The 17,029-nt window shown below is 34.1% G+C and overlaps 1 protein-coding gene across 11 annotated transcripts in view; it reads right to left on the reverse strand.

Moving 5' to 3' along the window:
* The window catches only part of CEP350 (centrosomal protein 350), a 170,072-nt gene that overhangs the window by 137,552 nt on the left and 15,491 nt on the right, over positions 1-17,029 (reverse strand). For 3 of the 11 annotated variants that reach the window (XM_081297494.1, XM_081297498.1, XM_081297493.1), the window contains 5 exons: positions 15,907-15,961; positions 8,800-8,885; positions 7,751-7,797; positions 4,045-4,159; positions 2,941-3,100 (listed from right to left, as the gene is read on the reverse strand). In XM_081297494.1, the coding sequence (XP_081153620.1) occupies positions 2,941-3,100; positions 4,045-4,159; positions 7,751-7,797; positions 8,800-8,872 (395 nt within the window). In that variant the 5' untranslated portion in view covers positions 8,873-8,885; positions 15,907-15,961. The remainder of the gene's footprint in view (positions 1-2,940; positions 3,101-4,044; positions 4,160-7,750; positions 7,798-8,799; positions 8,886-15,906; positions 15,962-17,029) is intronic. The other 8 variants (XM_081297495.1, XM_081297499.1, XM_081297501.1 and 5 more) reach the window with 4 other exon arrangements.

Below are 17,029 nucleotides of genomic sequence, written 5' to 3' on the forward strand. Positions count from 1 at the left end.
CCATACCATTTCATGTGAAGGCTTGAAATTCTAAATATAAAAATTCTTACAGCCATGACTATATTACAACACAATATGGTAATTATGTCTATTGTGAATGTACGAACATGTACATTTTTCCTAAGGAGATAGTCTACAGTTTTCATCAGATTCTCAATGGGACCCACCACCCAAAAATAGGACCTATTTGGAGTGGTTGATTATTGAACAAAATGGGGTTGAGAAATGAGTCCTATAGCTGCCATCAGAGACCAAAACTAACTGCAATTATCACTATCTTGACCAGAATGTAACAATTTATAGCTAAAATTACTTAGGTTTAAAATTAGCACAGTTAGGAAATAAAATAAAGAATAAAATGATAGATAACATCTCTGAATCTGAAAAAGAGAAAGAAAACTGACACACAAAAAAGTAATTTCACAGTCTTTCAATCACTCATTAAATATTTACTATGTATAAGGGTGCTCATTATACAATTCTTTCAACTTTCCTATAAATTCGAAATTTTTCATAATAAAATGTTAGGAAAAAAATACTTATTGGATATTTAGCACATGCCAGGCATTAAGCTAATGCTTTGAGAATAAGATTTATGACCTTAAAGACTGCTGTAGTACTAGACATAGTGGAACATGCCTGAAATCTCAGTAACTTGGGAGGCTAAGGCAGGAGGATCACAAGTTGGAGGCCAGCCTGGAACTTTATTTTGAAACAACCATGTTTCAAAATAAAAAGGACTGAGGATGAAGCTCTGTAGTAAAATGCCCCTGGGTTCAATCCCTAGTACCAAAAACAAACTAGGCAAGTATGAAATAAAAATGCCATGTGAAGTGAAAATGCTGTAACAGAGTAGTTATCTAGTATTATTGGAGCATAGATTAACTTGGCAGGGAAAATGGAGTGGAGAAGGAACAGATCTGGCCATGTATCATACAGAAGGTAATGAGTTTTAGGAGATAAGTGGAGTCTGCCAAGATGGAGAAGACAGTCTACTTACAGCTATAGTCTGGTATTTTTTTCTTATAAGATACATAGTTTACACAATTTTAAATACCACGTATTATTCTTTGCAAGAAGAACATTAGAATATTGTCAATAACTCAGACTCAATTTCAGTAGTGACTATATTTCTAAGCAAGTTGCTTAATAACTATATGTTAAAAAAATGTGTATGGTAGAGATTCTTAACTTTGATTATTCTTCAAAGTATTCCTTTTTCTAAACCATGAACTATTTACTCATATTAAGTACCTGGCCTTCTCTTTATTTATTTATTTTTTTTTTAAAGAGAGAGTGAGGGGGCTGGGGATGTGGCTCAAGCGGTAGCGCGCTCGCCTGGGATGCGCGTGGCCAGGGTTCGATCCTCAGCACCACATACCAACAAAGGTATTGTGTCCGCCAACTAAAAAATAAATATTAAAAAAATAAAATAAAAAAAAAATAAAGAGAGAGTGAGAGGGTGGGGAGAGAGACAGAGAATTTTTTTTAATATTTATTTTTCAGTTCTCGGCGGACACAACATCTTTGTTGGTATGTGGTGCTGAGGATCGAACCCGGGCCGCACGCACACCAGGCGAGCCACATCCCCAGCCCAATTTTTATACTATTCTTTATTGCTTCAATACCAGTGATAACTCTCAACTCTGCACCTTTAGCCCTGACTACTCCACATACTTTCTTATCCATATTTTCAAATGCCTACTGAATACCTTCACCAAGGTAATTCACAATTGCATCAAATGTAATGTATTAAAAATTGAACTCATTATCTACTTCTTCTCCCAAGTCATTAAATTTTAAGAACCATCAAGAAACTTCTTGATTTATTGACATTATAAAATACAAAAATGCTTATAAATGAAACAAAGAAATATATGATCCAGTGTTGTTTGTTACTTATTATTTACCATACTAGAGCACATATGCATTTAAATTATTAGTATTCCTCAAATAAATACAAAATTCTATAATTTTAACAGTTAAATATTCTAAACTATGTTTAAAAAATTCATTCACTCATCTTGAACATCTAAGTTGTAGAAAGGAGTCACAACAAAATAAAACAATAACCAACTTATGTTCTCAGTAAGAACAAAAATTTAATTACTACTACTACCAGAAAAAAAGAAAACTTAAGCTATATACAATGCTTAGCATATGTGAATCCAAGGGTTTTATCCCCTGTATCACACTAAAAAAAAGTAAATAAATAAATAAGAAAACTAAACTACCCACAAAGTCCATTATGTAGAATACTTAATCTGAGATATTAAAATTGGGGGGGGGGCAAACTTCCAAAAACTGAATCATTTATTTCTAAGAGATGAATTTATTACACTGATGGGGCAAGTATTACTATTTTCTGACCCCCAGAAAGATACATGGGCTGAGGTTGTGGCTCAGAGGTAGAGCACTCTCCTACCAAGCGTGAGGCACTGGGTTTGATCCTCAGCACCACATAAAAATAAAATAAAGATATTGTGTCTGCCTATAACTAAAAAATAATTTTTTTTTAAGAAGATACAGTGCTGGAGATGTGGTTCAGTGGCAGAGCAAGTGCCTAGCATGAAAGAAGCCCTGCATTCAATCCCCAGACCCACAAAAGAAAAAAAGGACATAGTAGTATTTCATAACATGAAAGACTTTTGTCCTTTTTATGGAGGAAAAAAAAGTCAATAATACTATGGGCTGGGGTTGTGGCTCAGTGGTAGAGTATTTGCCTAGCATGTGTGAGGCACTGGGTTCGATTCTCAGCACCGCATATAAATAAATATAGATCTATTGACAACTAAAAAAATATTTTAAATAACAATAATAAAGTATTATACTACTACTTCATGGCGTATTAAGAAAAACTGACAAAATCAACTATCCTATTATAAACATTATGGGTTAACTCTAGTTTGCTTTCTTTTTTTTTTTTCCCCCAATGCTCACCTGTAGGAAACCAAAGGTTCACGAAATTCCACACGATTATTTTTCTTCACATTACTCTCTAGGGTGGTAGCTCTGAGAGGACTACGAGATTTCTCTTTTCGTGATTTAGCAGACTTGGAAGTTGGAACAATGGCCCAAGAATCATCCAGGTATCTACCGTCTGAAGGAAAAGGAAATCTGTGAGAACATATGACATAAAATAGGACTGCCTATGACTTGGACTACTATATAAAAAAAATAATAATAATAACTTAGGTATGTGTTATTTCTAACATCTTGGGCTGGGGATATAGCTCAGATGGTAGAGTGCTTGCCTCACCCTGGGTTCAATCCCCAGCACCACCAAAAAAAAAAAAAAAAAAAAAAAAGGATCTAACATCTCTGATTGGATATTACATAAGGATGTGGAAAACACTTGGGTTAAAATAGTACAGTAACTCAATTTATAAAGACTATTCTGAGCAGACGATGCAAAATAAAAATCTACAGAACTCCTTTCTACGAATGGCTCTCACTCACTTAAAAAGTATTAGATAAAACCCAATAAACTCACAGGTTTAAAAAAAAAGAAAAAAAACAGGTTAAGTAGAGAGTACCAACTTGCCCACCAATTAAGAAACCACAGAATCAAGTATGTGAAAGGTAACCAAAGAAAACATTGCCATTGTGTTAATTTGTGATAGTATAAAAGATATTTCACTTATAATTTTAAAGCCCAATAAAAAAAAATACATCTTATTAAGTCAAATTTCACTTTCAAAGTAATATATATAAAAAATTTTTAAAAAGATATATGTTACTAACCTCAAAAACTCAGAATGGTATGATTGTGACTATAAACTAAAAACTCACTACAAAGGTGATACAATGATGCTAACGTCCCTTATCAATAGATAATGAAAACATCTCCTTTCACTGAAAAATGAGGCTGCTTCAAAACTATTGAGTACCAAAGAAAAACATTAAATGCTAATGAGTTATAGTCTCTGACAAAAAAGAAAAAACAAGCAAATACATAGAACTATCCAGAAAATATTAAACTAAAACAAAACATAAAAATTTACATTTTATATATTTATGTCTTTGGAAATAACTCATACATACCTTTTCTGCTAATTTTTCTGGTAGCACTTGCAGAAGATTTCTTGGCATCCATGACAGAATCAAACACAGCTGTACTTGAAGGGGCTACTTCTAATTTGTTTTCAATATGTCTCAGCTAAAGTTTAAATACAATCACAACATATTAAATTAATTTTATAAATAATATAGCTACCCTCAATTTACAGGGTTATTTAAAACTTTATTGCCTAATATCTTTCACCAAATTAGAAAAAACATAGGATGCTTTCATTTAATATTAGCTTTTTTATTACTTATTACTTCTAAAATTACACTTCGGGTGTAATACACCCCAAATCTGAACAAGAATATAAAAAAATAGTGTTAAAATCATCAAAGAGGTTTTTTTTATTATTTTAGTTATAAATGAACATAATAGCTTTATTTATTTATTTTTATGTGATGCTGAGGATAGAACCCAGCGCCTCACACATGCTAGGCAAGCACTCTGCAACCGAGCCACAACCCAGCCCTCAAAGAGTTTCTATTCATAATGTTGAACAATTTTTTAATCATTTTTTAAAAATTTTATTTATTTTTTGTGGCACTAAAGATTACCCTGAGCTACATCTCACACTTTGTTTTTAAACTATTTTTAATAACTTTATTTTATTTATTTTTATGTGGTGCTGAGGATCAAACCCAGCACCTCGCCCGTGCTAAGCAAGTGCTCTACCGCTGAGCCCCCCAGCCCCTTATTTTTTTAATTTGAGACAGAATCTTACTAAATTGCCCAGCCTGGCCTTGAACGTAAGATCCTTTTGCCTCAGCTTCCTGAACAGCTAGAATAATAGATATACACCACCATGCCCAGTGTAACTGTTTTTTTAAAGCAGTAAATAATCTAATATTATATGTGGCATATCCTTATGAAATGTATGTTGTATATTTTACATGCAAAAGTGAGGAAAGAATGTTTAAAAGGACTGCAATTAGGACTATTAAAAGAGCTACTAAAGCTAAAAAATGCTTAGGAGAAAACATAAGGAAAAAGCTTCAGGACATTGGATTTGGAAATGATTTCTTGGATATGATACCAAAAGCACAGGCAACAACAAAAGAAAAACAAATGACCTGGTCTTCATCAAGATTAAAATCAGTCTGAGGCTGTGGCTCAGTGATAGAGCACTTGCCTAGCATGTGTAAGGCACCAGGTTCAATTCTCAGAATTACATATAAATAAGCAAATAAAATAAACATCCATCAACAACTCAAAACAATATTTTTTAAAAAAGATTAAAATCAATAGTGAATCAACAAATAACAGGATAACAGAGCAACAAAAAATCCATAGAATCGGAGAAAATATATGCAAATCATATATCTCATAAGGTATTGATATCCAGAATACATAATAAAAAAGATGAACAGTCCAATTTTAAAATGAGCAAAACAAATTCAGAAAGTCAAGGGTTATATGTTGTCTCTCTTATGTAGAAGCTAGAGAGAAAAAAAGAGAGGAAAAGATGATGGTGGGGATCTCATGAAAATAAGGAGACTAGTAGAATAGAGAAAGGGGACCAAAGAAGAAAGGAGGGGAGAGAAAGGAGAGTTACTAGGGAACAAAATTAACCAAAGGATTATTATTATGTTGTACATATATACAAATATGTAACAATGAACTCTACTATTATGTATAATCCACCAAATGCAAATTAAAAATGATTTTGAGGGTCGGAAGCTTTAGCTCAGTGGCAGAGCACTTTCCTAGCATGTGTGAGGCACTGGATTCAATCCTTAGCACAGTATAAAAATAAATAAAATAAAGGCATTCTATCCATCTACAACTACAAAATAACATTTTTTAAAAATGATACTGAAATTGTTAAAAAAAAAAGCTACAACTTTTTACAGTTTTATGTCTACAAAATAAGTTTCATAATAAAGACAAAGTTCACAGGATAGACTTCAGATTTTGAGTATACTTTGCAAGATAAGTCAACTTTTGGTATTAATGCCAATGTTCTCAGTGAGCATATTCTCCTGTCTGATAGAATATTTCATGCTTATAGGAGATTATATGAAAACAGAAAAAGTTAAAATCATTGAAATTCTATCACACAGAAATAAATACTTTATATAATCTTTCCATTTATCCTCTTGCACATTTTTGTATGTACTAAAAAAATTGGAATAATCATTTACATGGTAATATTTCTAAGATCCGGAGCATAGTATAATGCATGCCTATGATCCCATTCACTTGTAAAACTGAGACAGGAGGATCACAAGTTCGAGGCCAGCCTAGACAATGTAGGGAAACCCTTTCTACAAATAAAAAGGGCAGGGGATATTGTTCAGTGAGTGGTAAAGTGTTCTTGAGTTCAATTCACAGTAGCAAAAAAAAAGAAAAATTCTGTATTTCTTAACCCTAATATTTCTATATCAGGGTTTTCTTATTTATGAGTGCCTTATACTTCCTTAAAAATTGTTTCAAAAATACCAAATACTTTTGAAAAAGAACTTTCAGCAGTATAGTTTTGAATTAGCTTAGCTCTAAATTAAACTGATGGATTAAAAACTACTCCCATATTATAAATACATAAAGCTCATGTAAAAAGACAAAATTTTTGCCAAATCCAACCCTGCATTGGGACCTTTTCCAGATTCATTTTCATAATCTGGAATCTTTTCCAGATTTCATTTTCATTTCAAAACAGTTCTTAAGATCATAGGACAGAAAGCACCACAAAAATACTCAAACAGTAAAAAACAGGTGATTCAAATTTAGATGGTACATAAAAGAAAACAGAAAAGGGCTATGAAAAGACTATTAAAAGGGGCTGGGGTTGTAGCTCAGTGGTAGAGCACTTGCCTAGCATGCGTGAGGCACTGGGTTCGATCCTCAGCACCACATAAAGTAAAATAAAGATATTATGTCCACCTATAACTAAAAAAAAAATTAAAAAAAAAAAGACTATTAGAGGGGCTAGGATTGTGGCTCAGTGGTAGAGTGCTTGCATAGCATGGGTGAGGCATTGTTCGATTATCAGCACCCCATATAAATAAATAAAGTAAAGGTCCATTGGCAACTAGAAGAAAAAAAAATTAAAAAAAAAAAAAGACTATTACAAGACTATTTTCCCAGAAAGCAAGTGAAAGAGTAGTGTTTCTCTTTGAAGTCTGGAACAAAGTATTGCTTGCATATTTAAATTCCTAAAACCCAGACAAGATTGAGAACACAAATGGGAACAGATTGCCCACAATAGTTTTTCTTTAACAGTATAGAGAAAACAGCCTATTTCTTTCTCTCCCTCTTCCGCCCCCCCCCCCTTACACACACACACACACACACACACACACACACACACAGTAACTCACAATTCATTCATGGAAATGCTGGTTCCTTACACTTCCTCCTGACAATAAGCCTTCTACATAGACATAACATAGCCTTACCACCTTCTCAAATTCACTGTTTAAATCTTCATTTCAACATGTCAAATGAACAACTTGATAAACGGGGAGTAAATAGCCTAAGTTTATTTTATATGCCAAGGGCTAGTATTCCTGATATTTAGTGTCTTATTTATTTTTCTACTATTTAATATGTTCATTTTGTAATATATATAACTTCTTACCATAAATTTCCTTTCAAAAAATGCTACAAAAAACATTTTAATCTATCCAATCACAACAAAAAATTAATTTCAAAACAAATTAAAAAGTGGAAGCTAACACTACTTACAGCAGCCTTGGTCTGAGAAAGTGCATCCCACGGTGTGGTTATGTCTACTGGGAAAAAGTAATATTTACTCAATCAGAAGCTCTGAAGTGGTCCTAAACATTAATTTTAAAAAGCTCCAAAATAACACTCAAAAGTTTGAGAACCACTTTGTTAGGCAAAACTATTCCTCAGCAAGTACTTTTTTATACTGAACCAAAATATGCTTTTTCTCCTTAACTAGCATATTTGTAAATGTTAAGCTTTTCCAACATGTAATTTAGAGTTAAATAGACACTGATATCATTAGTCCTTAGGACAGCTGGACTGATATTCCACCTATAACTAGAGCAGACATCTCCAAAAATAAACAGTATCCTCAATTTACCCCAATGAGTTAAACAAATAGAAAATTTTGTATTGTTTTATATTTCATATTACAATGTAAAAAAAATTAGAAAACTACTCCAACTTCAAGCTACCAATAGAAGTAAAATCTATTTAGTCTTTCAGATAAAAGCCCTTCAAACAGTTTAAGGCCACATATTTTCCACAAGTCATCCTTTCCCAGCATACACATTTTCACTTCCTCTAAATACTTGCCATATAACTTGATTTCCAGGTCCCTCATAATCCCAATAATCTTCCTCCAGATATATTCCAGCTGATTTCCCTTAAATATCATGCCTTAAAGTTACCTCTAATGCATGATTTAAAAGGAGTTCAATTTGGAGAATATTTCTTTTGTTATTATCAGCACACTGTAATTGTACTAGGAACTGCATTATATCATTTATTGACATTAAATGTCAGAATGTTTAAAAAATTGTATAAAACTAATTTTACATACAGTTTCATTTCAAAAAAAAAGATTTTTTTCTTTACAAAACAGTTCATCACAGAATTCCATTTAAGGTGAGGCACCTTTATATTCAAATCAAAAGTAAATTTTAAAATTATCCACTTTTTATAAACCAAGCATGTATATAATTTTCATTTCTTGATTAGATCAGGATTTAATATATATATGACCTAAACAAGGGATGGGGTTCAGTTTGAAAAAAAAAAAATACCTTGAGCAGTATCCTTGCTTTGAGAGTTCCTTGGATTTAGTAAAGGCACCTCTTTTGATTTGCTGCTCCTCATCTTGCCAATTTACCTGCAATCACATCAACATTATTTACTGAACATCAATATTATAGTAACATTAATAAAGGAAGTGACCTAACTTATCCTGCCCTTCATATGAAAGTCAGAAAAGGATTCTATCATCTCTAAAATGTATCTTTATATCCTCCTTAAGAATGTCTCAAGGGGCTGGGGATGTGGCTCAAGCAGTAGCGCGCTCGCCTGGCATGCGTGCGGCCCGGGTTCGATCCTCAGCACCACATACCAACAAAGATGTTGTGTCCGCCGAGAACTAAAAAATAAATATTAAAAAAAAATTCTCTCTCTCTCTCTCTCCTCTCTCACTCTCTCTTAAAAAAAAAAAAAGAATGTCTCAAAATAAAAAAGTTTATCATAATTCAATAACTATTTTTCTTTAGAAAGATAAATAATTAAAAATTATATTGTGGGGGAACTGGGATTGTGGCTCAGCGGTAGAGCGCTCACCTAGCACGGGTGGGACCCGGGTTCAATCCTCAGCACCACATAAAAATAAAGGCATTGTGTTGTGTCCATATACACCTAAAAAATAAATGTTAAAAAAAAAGTTAAAAAAAATTATACTGTGGGGGGGCGGGAATGTTGCTCAGTGGTAGAGCACTTGCCAGGCATGTGTGAGGCACTGGATTCAATCCTCAGAACCACATAAAAACAAATAAATAAAATAAAGGCCCATCAATAACTACAACTAAAAAATGTTTTTTAAAAAATTATACTGGGGGGGGGGGGCCTGGGGATGTGGCTCAGTGGTAGATGCTCACCTAGCACATTCGGGTCCCTGGGTTCAATCCTCAGCACCACATAAAAATAAATGAATAGAATAAAGGTATTGTGTCCAACTACAACTAAAAATAAATAAAGAAATATTTTAAAAATAATTATACTGTGAAGGCTGGGGATTTACTCAGTGGCAGAACACTTGCCTAACACATGCAAGGCCCTAGGTTGAAGCTACAGTCTCTCCAAAATAATTATTTAATTAATTATAATGTAACCACTTCACACCTATTAGAATGGATAACTATTAAAAAAAAAAGAAAGAAAAAATATAAGCCAGGAGTGTTGGTAATGCACCTCTGTAATCTCAACTATTCAGGAGGCTAAGGCAGAACTGCATACTCGAAGCCAACCTGTGCAGTTAAGCTAGACCCTAGATTAAAATAAAAACTAAAAAGGACTAGGAATATAGATCACTTGTACAGCACACCTTGGTTCAGTACCTCGTAAGGAAAAAAAAAAAAGTTGTCAAAGACAAGGAAAAATTGGAGCCCTTGTATACTGTTAGCAGGAATATATATGGAAAATGGTATGGCTGTTTCTTAAAATTAAAAATAGAATTGCCATGATTTGGGATTGTAGCTCAGCAGTAGAGCGCTAGCCCTGGGTTGGATCCTCAGCACAACATAAAAATAAATAAATAAAATAAAGGTATTGTGTCCAACTACAACTAAAAAATAAATATTAAAAATAAATAAATAAAACAGAATTGACAAGCTGGAGTTATAGCTCAGTGACAGAGCACTTGCCTAGCATGTGTGAGGCACTGGGTTTGATCCTTAGCACCACATAAAAATAAACAAATAAAATAAAGGTGTTTAAAAAAAATAAAACTGCCATAAAACCCAGCAATTCCACTGATGGGGATATACCCAAAAGAATTCAAAGTACAGTCTTATAAGAGTATTTGTATGTTAATGTTCACAGCAGCATTATTCATAAAATAGCCAACATGGGAAGAGTCCAAGTATCCATTCAAAAGGTAAACAGATAAGCAAAGTTTTGTATATACATAATGGAATATTATTCAGCCATAATAGGAAGGAAATTATAACCTATGCTACAACATGGATAAACACTGAGGCCATTATGTTAACTCCAATAAGGTAGTCACAAAAATGTAAACACTATGATTCTACTTATATAAGGTACAGAGAGAAAATACAATGGTGGTTACCACCAGGGGCTGGAGCAAGAGAGGAGTAAGGAGCTACTGCTTAATGAATATATAATTTCAGTTTTGCAAAATTAAGAGTTCTAGAGATAGATGGCGGTGATGGCTGTACATATGAATTTACTTAATTTTAATGAACTTACTTAAAAATTATTAAAAGGGGCTAAGAGTGGAGCTCAGTGGTAGAGCAGTTGCCTATCATGCATGAGGCCCTGGATCTGAGCCCCCCGCGCACACACACTAAAAAATTAAGAAGCCTGATGAAGACTCACACCTGTAATCCCAGCTGCTGGTTAGGACAAGGCAGGGCCATCACCTGAGCCTAGGAGTTTAAGGACAGCCTGGGCAACATAATGAGACACCCTCCCCAAATAAAAAAGATCATGATACATTTTATTATTATGTCTGTACTACTACATTAAAAAGATAAAAGAGGAAAAACATGATATGCTTATGCTTAGACAGCTTGATGATAAAAGACATATTTTCCTATGAATACAGAGGAATTATTCTATTACAAAAGTCAAAAGGCTAGGGCCATAGCTCAGTAGTAGAGCACGTGCTAACCATACACAAGGCATTTGGTTCAAGCCCCTGTACCAAAACAAAGTCACATAATATCAACACAGAAAGTTTGCAAACACAGGGAGAAACGCTCACTGCTATTTCCAAAATCCTAACACAATTGTTAAGATATTTTGCACATTCTCTTCTAATTTTCTTTGCCTTACTGTAATTACTGTAAATTCAGATCTGTGCCCATTTTACTTAACTGCTGGACATTTTTGGCGTTTTTTTTTTTTTTTTAAGAGAGAGTGAGAGACAGAGAGAGAGAGAGAGAGAGAGAGAGAGAGAGAGAGAGAGAGAGAGAGAGAGAGAGAGAATTTTTTAATCTTTATTTTTTAGTTTTCGGCGGGCACAACATCTTTGTTTGTATGTGGTGCTGAGGATTGAACCCGGGCCGCACGCATGCCAGGCGAGCGCGCTACCACTTGAGCCACATCCCCAGCCCCGGCAGTTTTAAAATACATTAAAAATTATTTGATATTCCTTTCTTCAAGAATTGGAGCTTAAACTAGGCATGGTGGTACATGTCTATAATCCCAGCTACTTAGGAGGCTGAGGCAAGAGGATAAGAAGCTCAAGGCAGCATGGGCAACAGTGAAATCCTGTCTCAAAATAAAAGGCCTATAGATGAGGCTTAGCGGTAGAATGTCTGACTAGCATACCTGAGGCCCTGGGTTCTACCACTGGTACTGGGAGTTGCGGGGCAAGGGGTTCAGCTTAATATTTCTCCCACTGAGGACAGACTGGACTTTCAACTAACATCAAATGTGGTGGAAATGACAATATAAGACTTCCACTGAGAGAGGAATTTAGGGATCCAGAGAGAACAGTGTGTAAGGCTCAAGAGAAATACCACTAACCACTAGAATGCAGAACAACTATGAGCAACCCAACTGTTGTCCTTGCACCAGAGTCCTTACCTGGGTGTCCTTGCCCATAGCTTGCCAACTGACTGATGGAAAACACAAAAAATAAACCTGCAAGACAACCACAAGGCATCTGGAAGAACTACTCCTTTTGGGATCATGCATATTAGAGACTTTTGTGACCAATAAATGACTCTAGCTTCCTAATAGTAAGACACACCCCTTGGGTAGAGATTTAAGATGCTAATAAGACAATAAGAAATGTAGGAAGTAGCAGAATTAGAACATGCTTAGACAATAGAAAAGCACACAAAGAAAACTGACACTAAATGCATATAACCCCATCCTGACTCTACCTCTAGTTCAGCCCCCTAGCTACTGTCCTTCTGAGGGGCTGAAACCCCAAACTCAGTCTAAGATAGCGCATACCCCGATTATCAAACATGTACTTTCCCCTATGACAAATCTGGTGTTCAGCTACTCATACCTGAGGCTCTATAAATCCTTTTCTGCAACATGGTCAAGGACGTGGAAAGTCCAAGTAGAGGTCTGTTCCAGTTCTGGAGACCTCAAACCCCCACAGGGTGATATCTTCTTCCCATGTAGTAGTCTCCTCTGCTTCTGAAGACCTCCTCAGACCCCTACACAGACACTGCAACTAGGCTATAAAAGGCATTCTCCACACATCCCCCACAACCCCAAGGATTCAGCTGTCAGATCATGAAAACAGTCAAGTTGCTCTACCAACAGATCCATGCAGCAAAGAACCAAAGCCTCCTGCCTACAGCTGTAAGTGAGCTTTCCTGTAAGCAGATACTCAAGTTAAATCCATATCAAGTCTAGATAGACTACAACCCTATCTGACATCCTGTTTGCAACCTTATGAAACCTTGAGCCAAATTCACCCATATAAGGATTTGCTCCCAAATTCCTCACCTACTCAAAGTGTGAGATAATAAAAGTCTACTTTAAAATACTTCAAAAGGGTGAGGGTGGGAGGTTATTAGATAACCAATACAACATTATATCTTACTTTCTTTACTACAAATAACATTGAAGTGAACGTGTTTGTGCATTTGGATCATTTATCTAGAACAGGATCTGCAAAGTGTTTAAAAACTGGACTAAAAAACTGTGAAGAACATGCTGCTCTGAAGACTTAACATCAAACTGTTTTTCCATGTACAAAAAAAGAAGGGACTACCAGCTTCATTAATACCTTTGAATATTGAGATTATCTATTCTTTTTACTTTTGCTATTTAATAGGAAGAAAGAAATTAATTTGAATTTAATAGATGCCAGCAGTATTAAATATTTTAGGGCTGGGGACATACCTCAGTTGGCAGAGTGCTTGCCTTGCATGCACAAGGTCTTGGGTTAAATTCTCAGCACCACAATAAATAGATAGATAGATAGCTAGATAGATAGATAGATAGATAGATAGATAGATAGATAGATAAAACTCTGTTGCAGGCCTGAATCTTAATACTTCTTTTGCAAATTATCCTTTCTCATCTTTTGCCTACCTACCTACCAATATCTTAGTGCTTTTCATAATAATTTAATGAGTTCTTTACAGTAGACATATTATTAAACATTGGCCATATTTAATAAAATTTTCTCCAATTATCTTCCTGCAGAGGAAGTACATTTATATTGGATATTAAAGATACCAATTTAAATTAAAGAATAGGAAACTTAGCTACTAAGTCCAATGTATAAAATGAAAGGTACGATTAATTTTAAAGGAGTTAATTTCAGCTATTAATAAGTAATCTTGATTTACTTTTTCCCTAAAAAAAAAAAAACACTTCAAAAATGTTCTAAAAATAAAATTCTTCATAGATTATAGAATTTCCCCAAGAAAAGTCTAGGTTTCTGAAAAATAAAAATGGTAGAAAAACTAAAATCACTAAATGCTCAAGTAGTTCAAAATTTAATCAGAGCTGTCTAATAGAGATTTAAAAACTCATTTTTATTTTCTCTGATAAAAATATATTTGATCTAGTAAACTGAAAAAATGGTAACTAAACAAAGATGGTTATTATCTATTATGATAATAGATAATATTATTATGTATTACTCATTTGTCAATGATTTGAGAAAAAAATTTCCTTTGGACAAACATCTCTTTGCCTTAAAAATAAAATAAATGCTAAACTACATAGTCATTACCATTTTTCCAGTGGGAGGAAGAAACAGGTTAAATAATCCAAAATGGCATTTGTATCCATAATTTCTATGTTTAAGGGCTAACACTAATGAGGCAGAGACAGCACACACACACACAAAATCCATCTCTGCCTCACAAGAAATTCCTTTTTAATGATCAATCATCTTCAAATACAAATAACTAAATATTAAGACTATCACATTTATGTAAGATTTCATAGTATAAACAAATGATAGTATATTCACCATTAACAATGAGAATGAACTAATTATAGATATATGCAATAACAGAGTTGAATATTACAAATCTGTTAAGGAACATCAAAAACAAATAATAGAGTTGTTTAACAAATAATAACAAATAATCAAAAACAAAAGTACATACTACACAATCTTATTAAAGTATAAAACAAGCAAAAGTAATCTATGGCGCTAGAAGTGAGGATAATCATTACCCTTGGATGACTTGAGAGGTGAATGGAATTGGAGCAACTGAATTTAACTGAACTGAAATTACTTGGATGCTGATCAATTAGGTTCAATCATTCATTCATTTGAGTGCTGATTTCATGGAAATATTCAGCTTTTGAAACTTTACCAAGCGGAACATTAATGTGCTTTCTCAATGTATACTATACTAAAAATATTTTCAGGTGACATGAAAAAATTATATCCTGTATATCCTGTTTTAGGATATAAGTATAATTTTAATTCAGTACTCTAATGTCTAGTCTCATGAAGCACCTTAATTATTCAGTAAATCTTTCAAAATCTTTGATTAAGGCATCATAATACCTGACTTCAAATTATACTACAGAGGGGCTGGGGATGTGGCTCAAGCGGTAGCGCGCTCGCCTGGCATGCGTGCGGCCCGGGTTCGATCCTCAGCACCACATACCAACAAAGATGTTGTGTCCGCCAAGAACTAAAAAATAAATATTAAAAATTCTCTCTCTCTCTCTCTCTCTCTCTCTCTCTCTCTCTCTCTCTCTCTCTCTCTCACTCTCTCTTTAAAAAAAAATTATACTACAGAGCTATAATAACAAAAACTATATGGTACTGGCATCAAAACAGACACATAGACCAACAGTACAGAATAGAAGACACAGAGACAAACCCATACATCTGAGTCATCTGATCCTTAACAAAGGTGCCAAAAATGTATATTGGAGAAAAGACATCTTTTTAAGAAATTGTACTGGGAAAACTGGTTATCCATATGTAGAAGAATGAACCTAGACCTTTATCTCTCACCTTGCACAAAAATCAACTCAAAATGGATCAAAGACCTAGGAATTTAATCAGAAACTATGCAACTTCTAGAAGAAAACATAGGGTCAACACACTAGCATATAGGCACAGGCAATGACTTTCTCAACAGGACCCCAAAAGCTAAAGAAATAATGCCAAGAGTAAAGAAACTGTAGTATTTCTGTTGTATTATGTTTGTGTTTACCTCTCTATATCACTGGGTCTCTTTGGGACTATGATGAAGGCCATCACTTCCCTCCCTAGAAAAATATAGAGAGATGACACATTCAGAATGTTGCATATAATTAGCCTATTTTATATTTATTTTTTCCATACATTTATGAGTAACTCTGCTATTAAAAATCTCATTTTATGAGCTATTATTGAATCCCATTTTTCATATTTAAAAAGTCATTATCATTGCAAAAAAACCCTACAACATAAAATTTCCCTTGAAACTCAGAAAGACCGTTATGACACTGAATTTTGAATATACAAACGCACATTTATCAAAATAGTATGCATGCTTCTTTTCGTAAAATATATTTTAGTTGTAAATGGACACAACACTTTTTATTATTTTTTGTTTTTATGTGGTGCTGAGGATCGAACCAGGTGCCTCATATGTGCTAGGCAATCGCTGTACTATTACAACCCCAGCCCATGTGCATGCTTCTTTAAAAAAAAAAAAACTAGGGCACATGTTATGAACTCGTATTAAAAATGATGCACAATGGCTGAGGATGGAGTTCAATGGTAGAGTACTTGCCTATCCCACATGTACATTCCCAATCATTCCCACTGCAAGTGAGTTTCAGAGAATCTTCTATTAAAAGATTTCAGAATCTTTTATTAAAAGATTAAAAACAAAAATACCCAAATTCTACCTCCAAGAGATTCTAAATCAGCTGGTATGAGAAGACGCGTAACAATTCTCCCATTTTTAAAGGTCAACAGGGATTCCACTACATAGCCAGTTTTGAGAACTATAGCTCTACAGATTGATTATCTTCAATTCTATTCTTTGAAGACTAAGATTCCAAAAAACACTGATGACTCCATTAATGGAGGGAACTAAACCTGAGAATATCTGTCTTCCAAAGCTCCAGAACATTTGACAACAATCCCTTTAAACCAGGAGCCAAAATTATAGACTTCTAACACTATAGGAGGTGCCTGTGTGGATAATTAATAGTGAATAATCATGTGGGACAAAGACTGTTATTTTCTATATATTATTTCTAATCTATCACAATTGATCAGACAAGTACTCTAATATCCATTTTACCAACGAAGAAAATTATCAGGCAGACTATGGAACTAGTTCA

The sequence above is a fragment of the Spermophilus citellus genome, assembly GCF_964194105.1.
Source record: "Spermophilus citellus genome assembly, chromosome: 6".
Taxonomy (NCBI): Eukaryota; Metazoa; Chordata; class Mammalia; order Rodentia; family Sciuridae; genus Spermophilus; species Spermophilus citellus.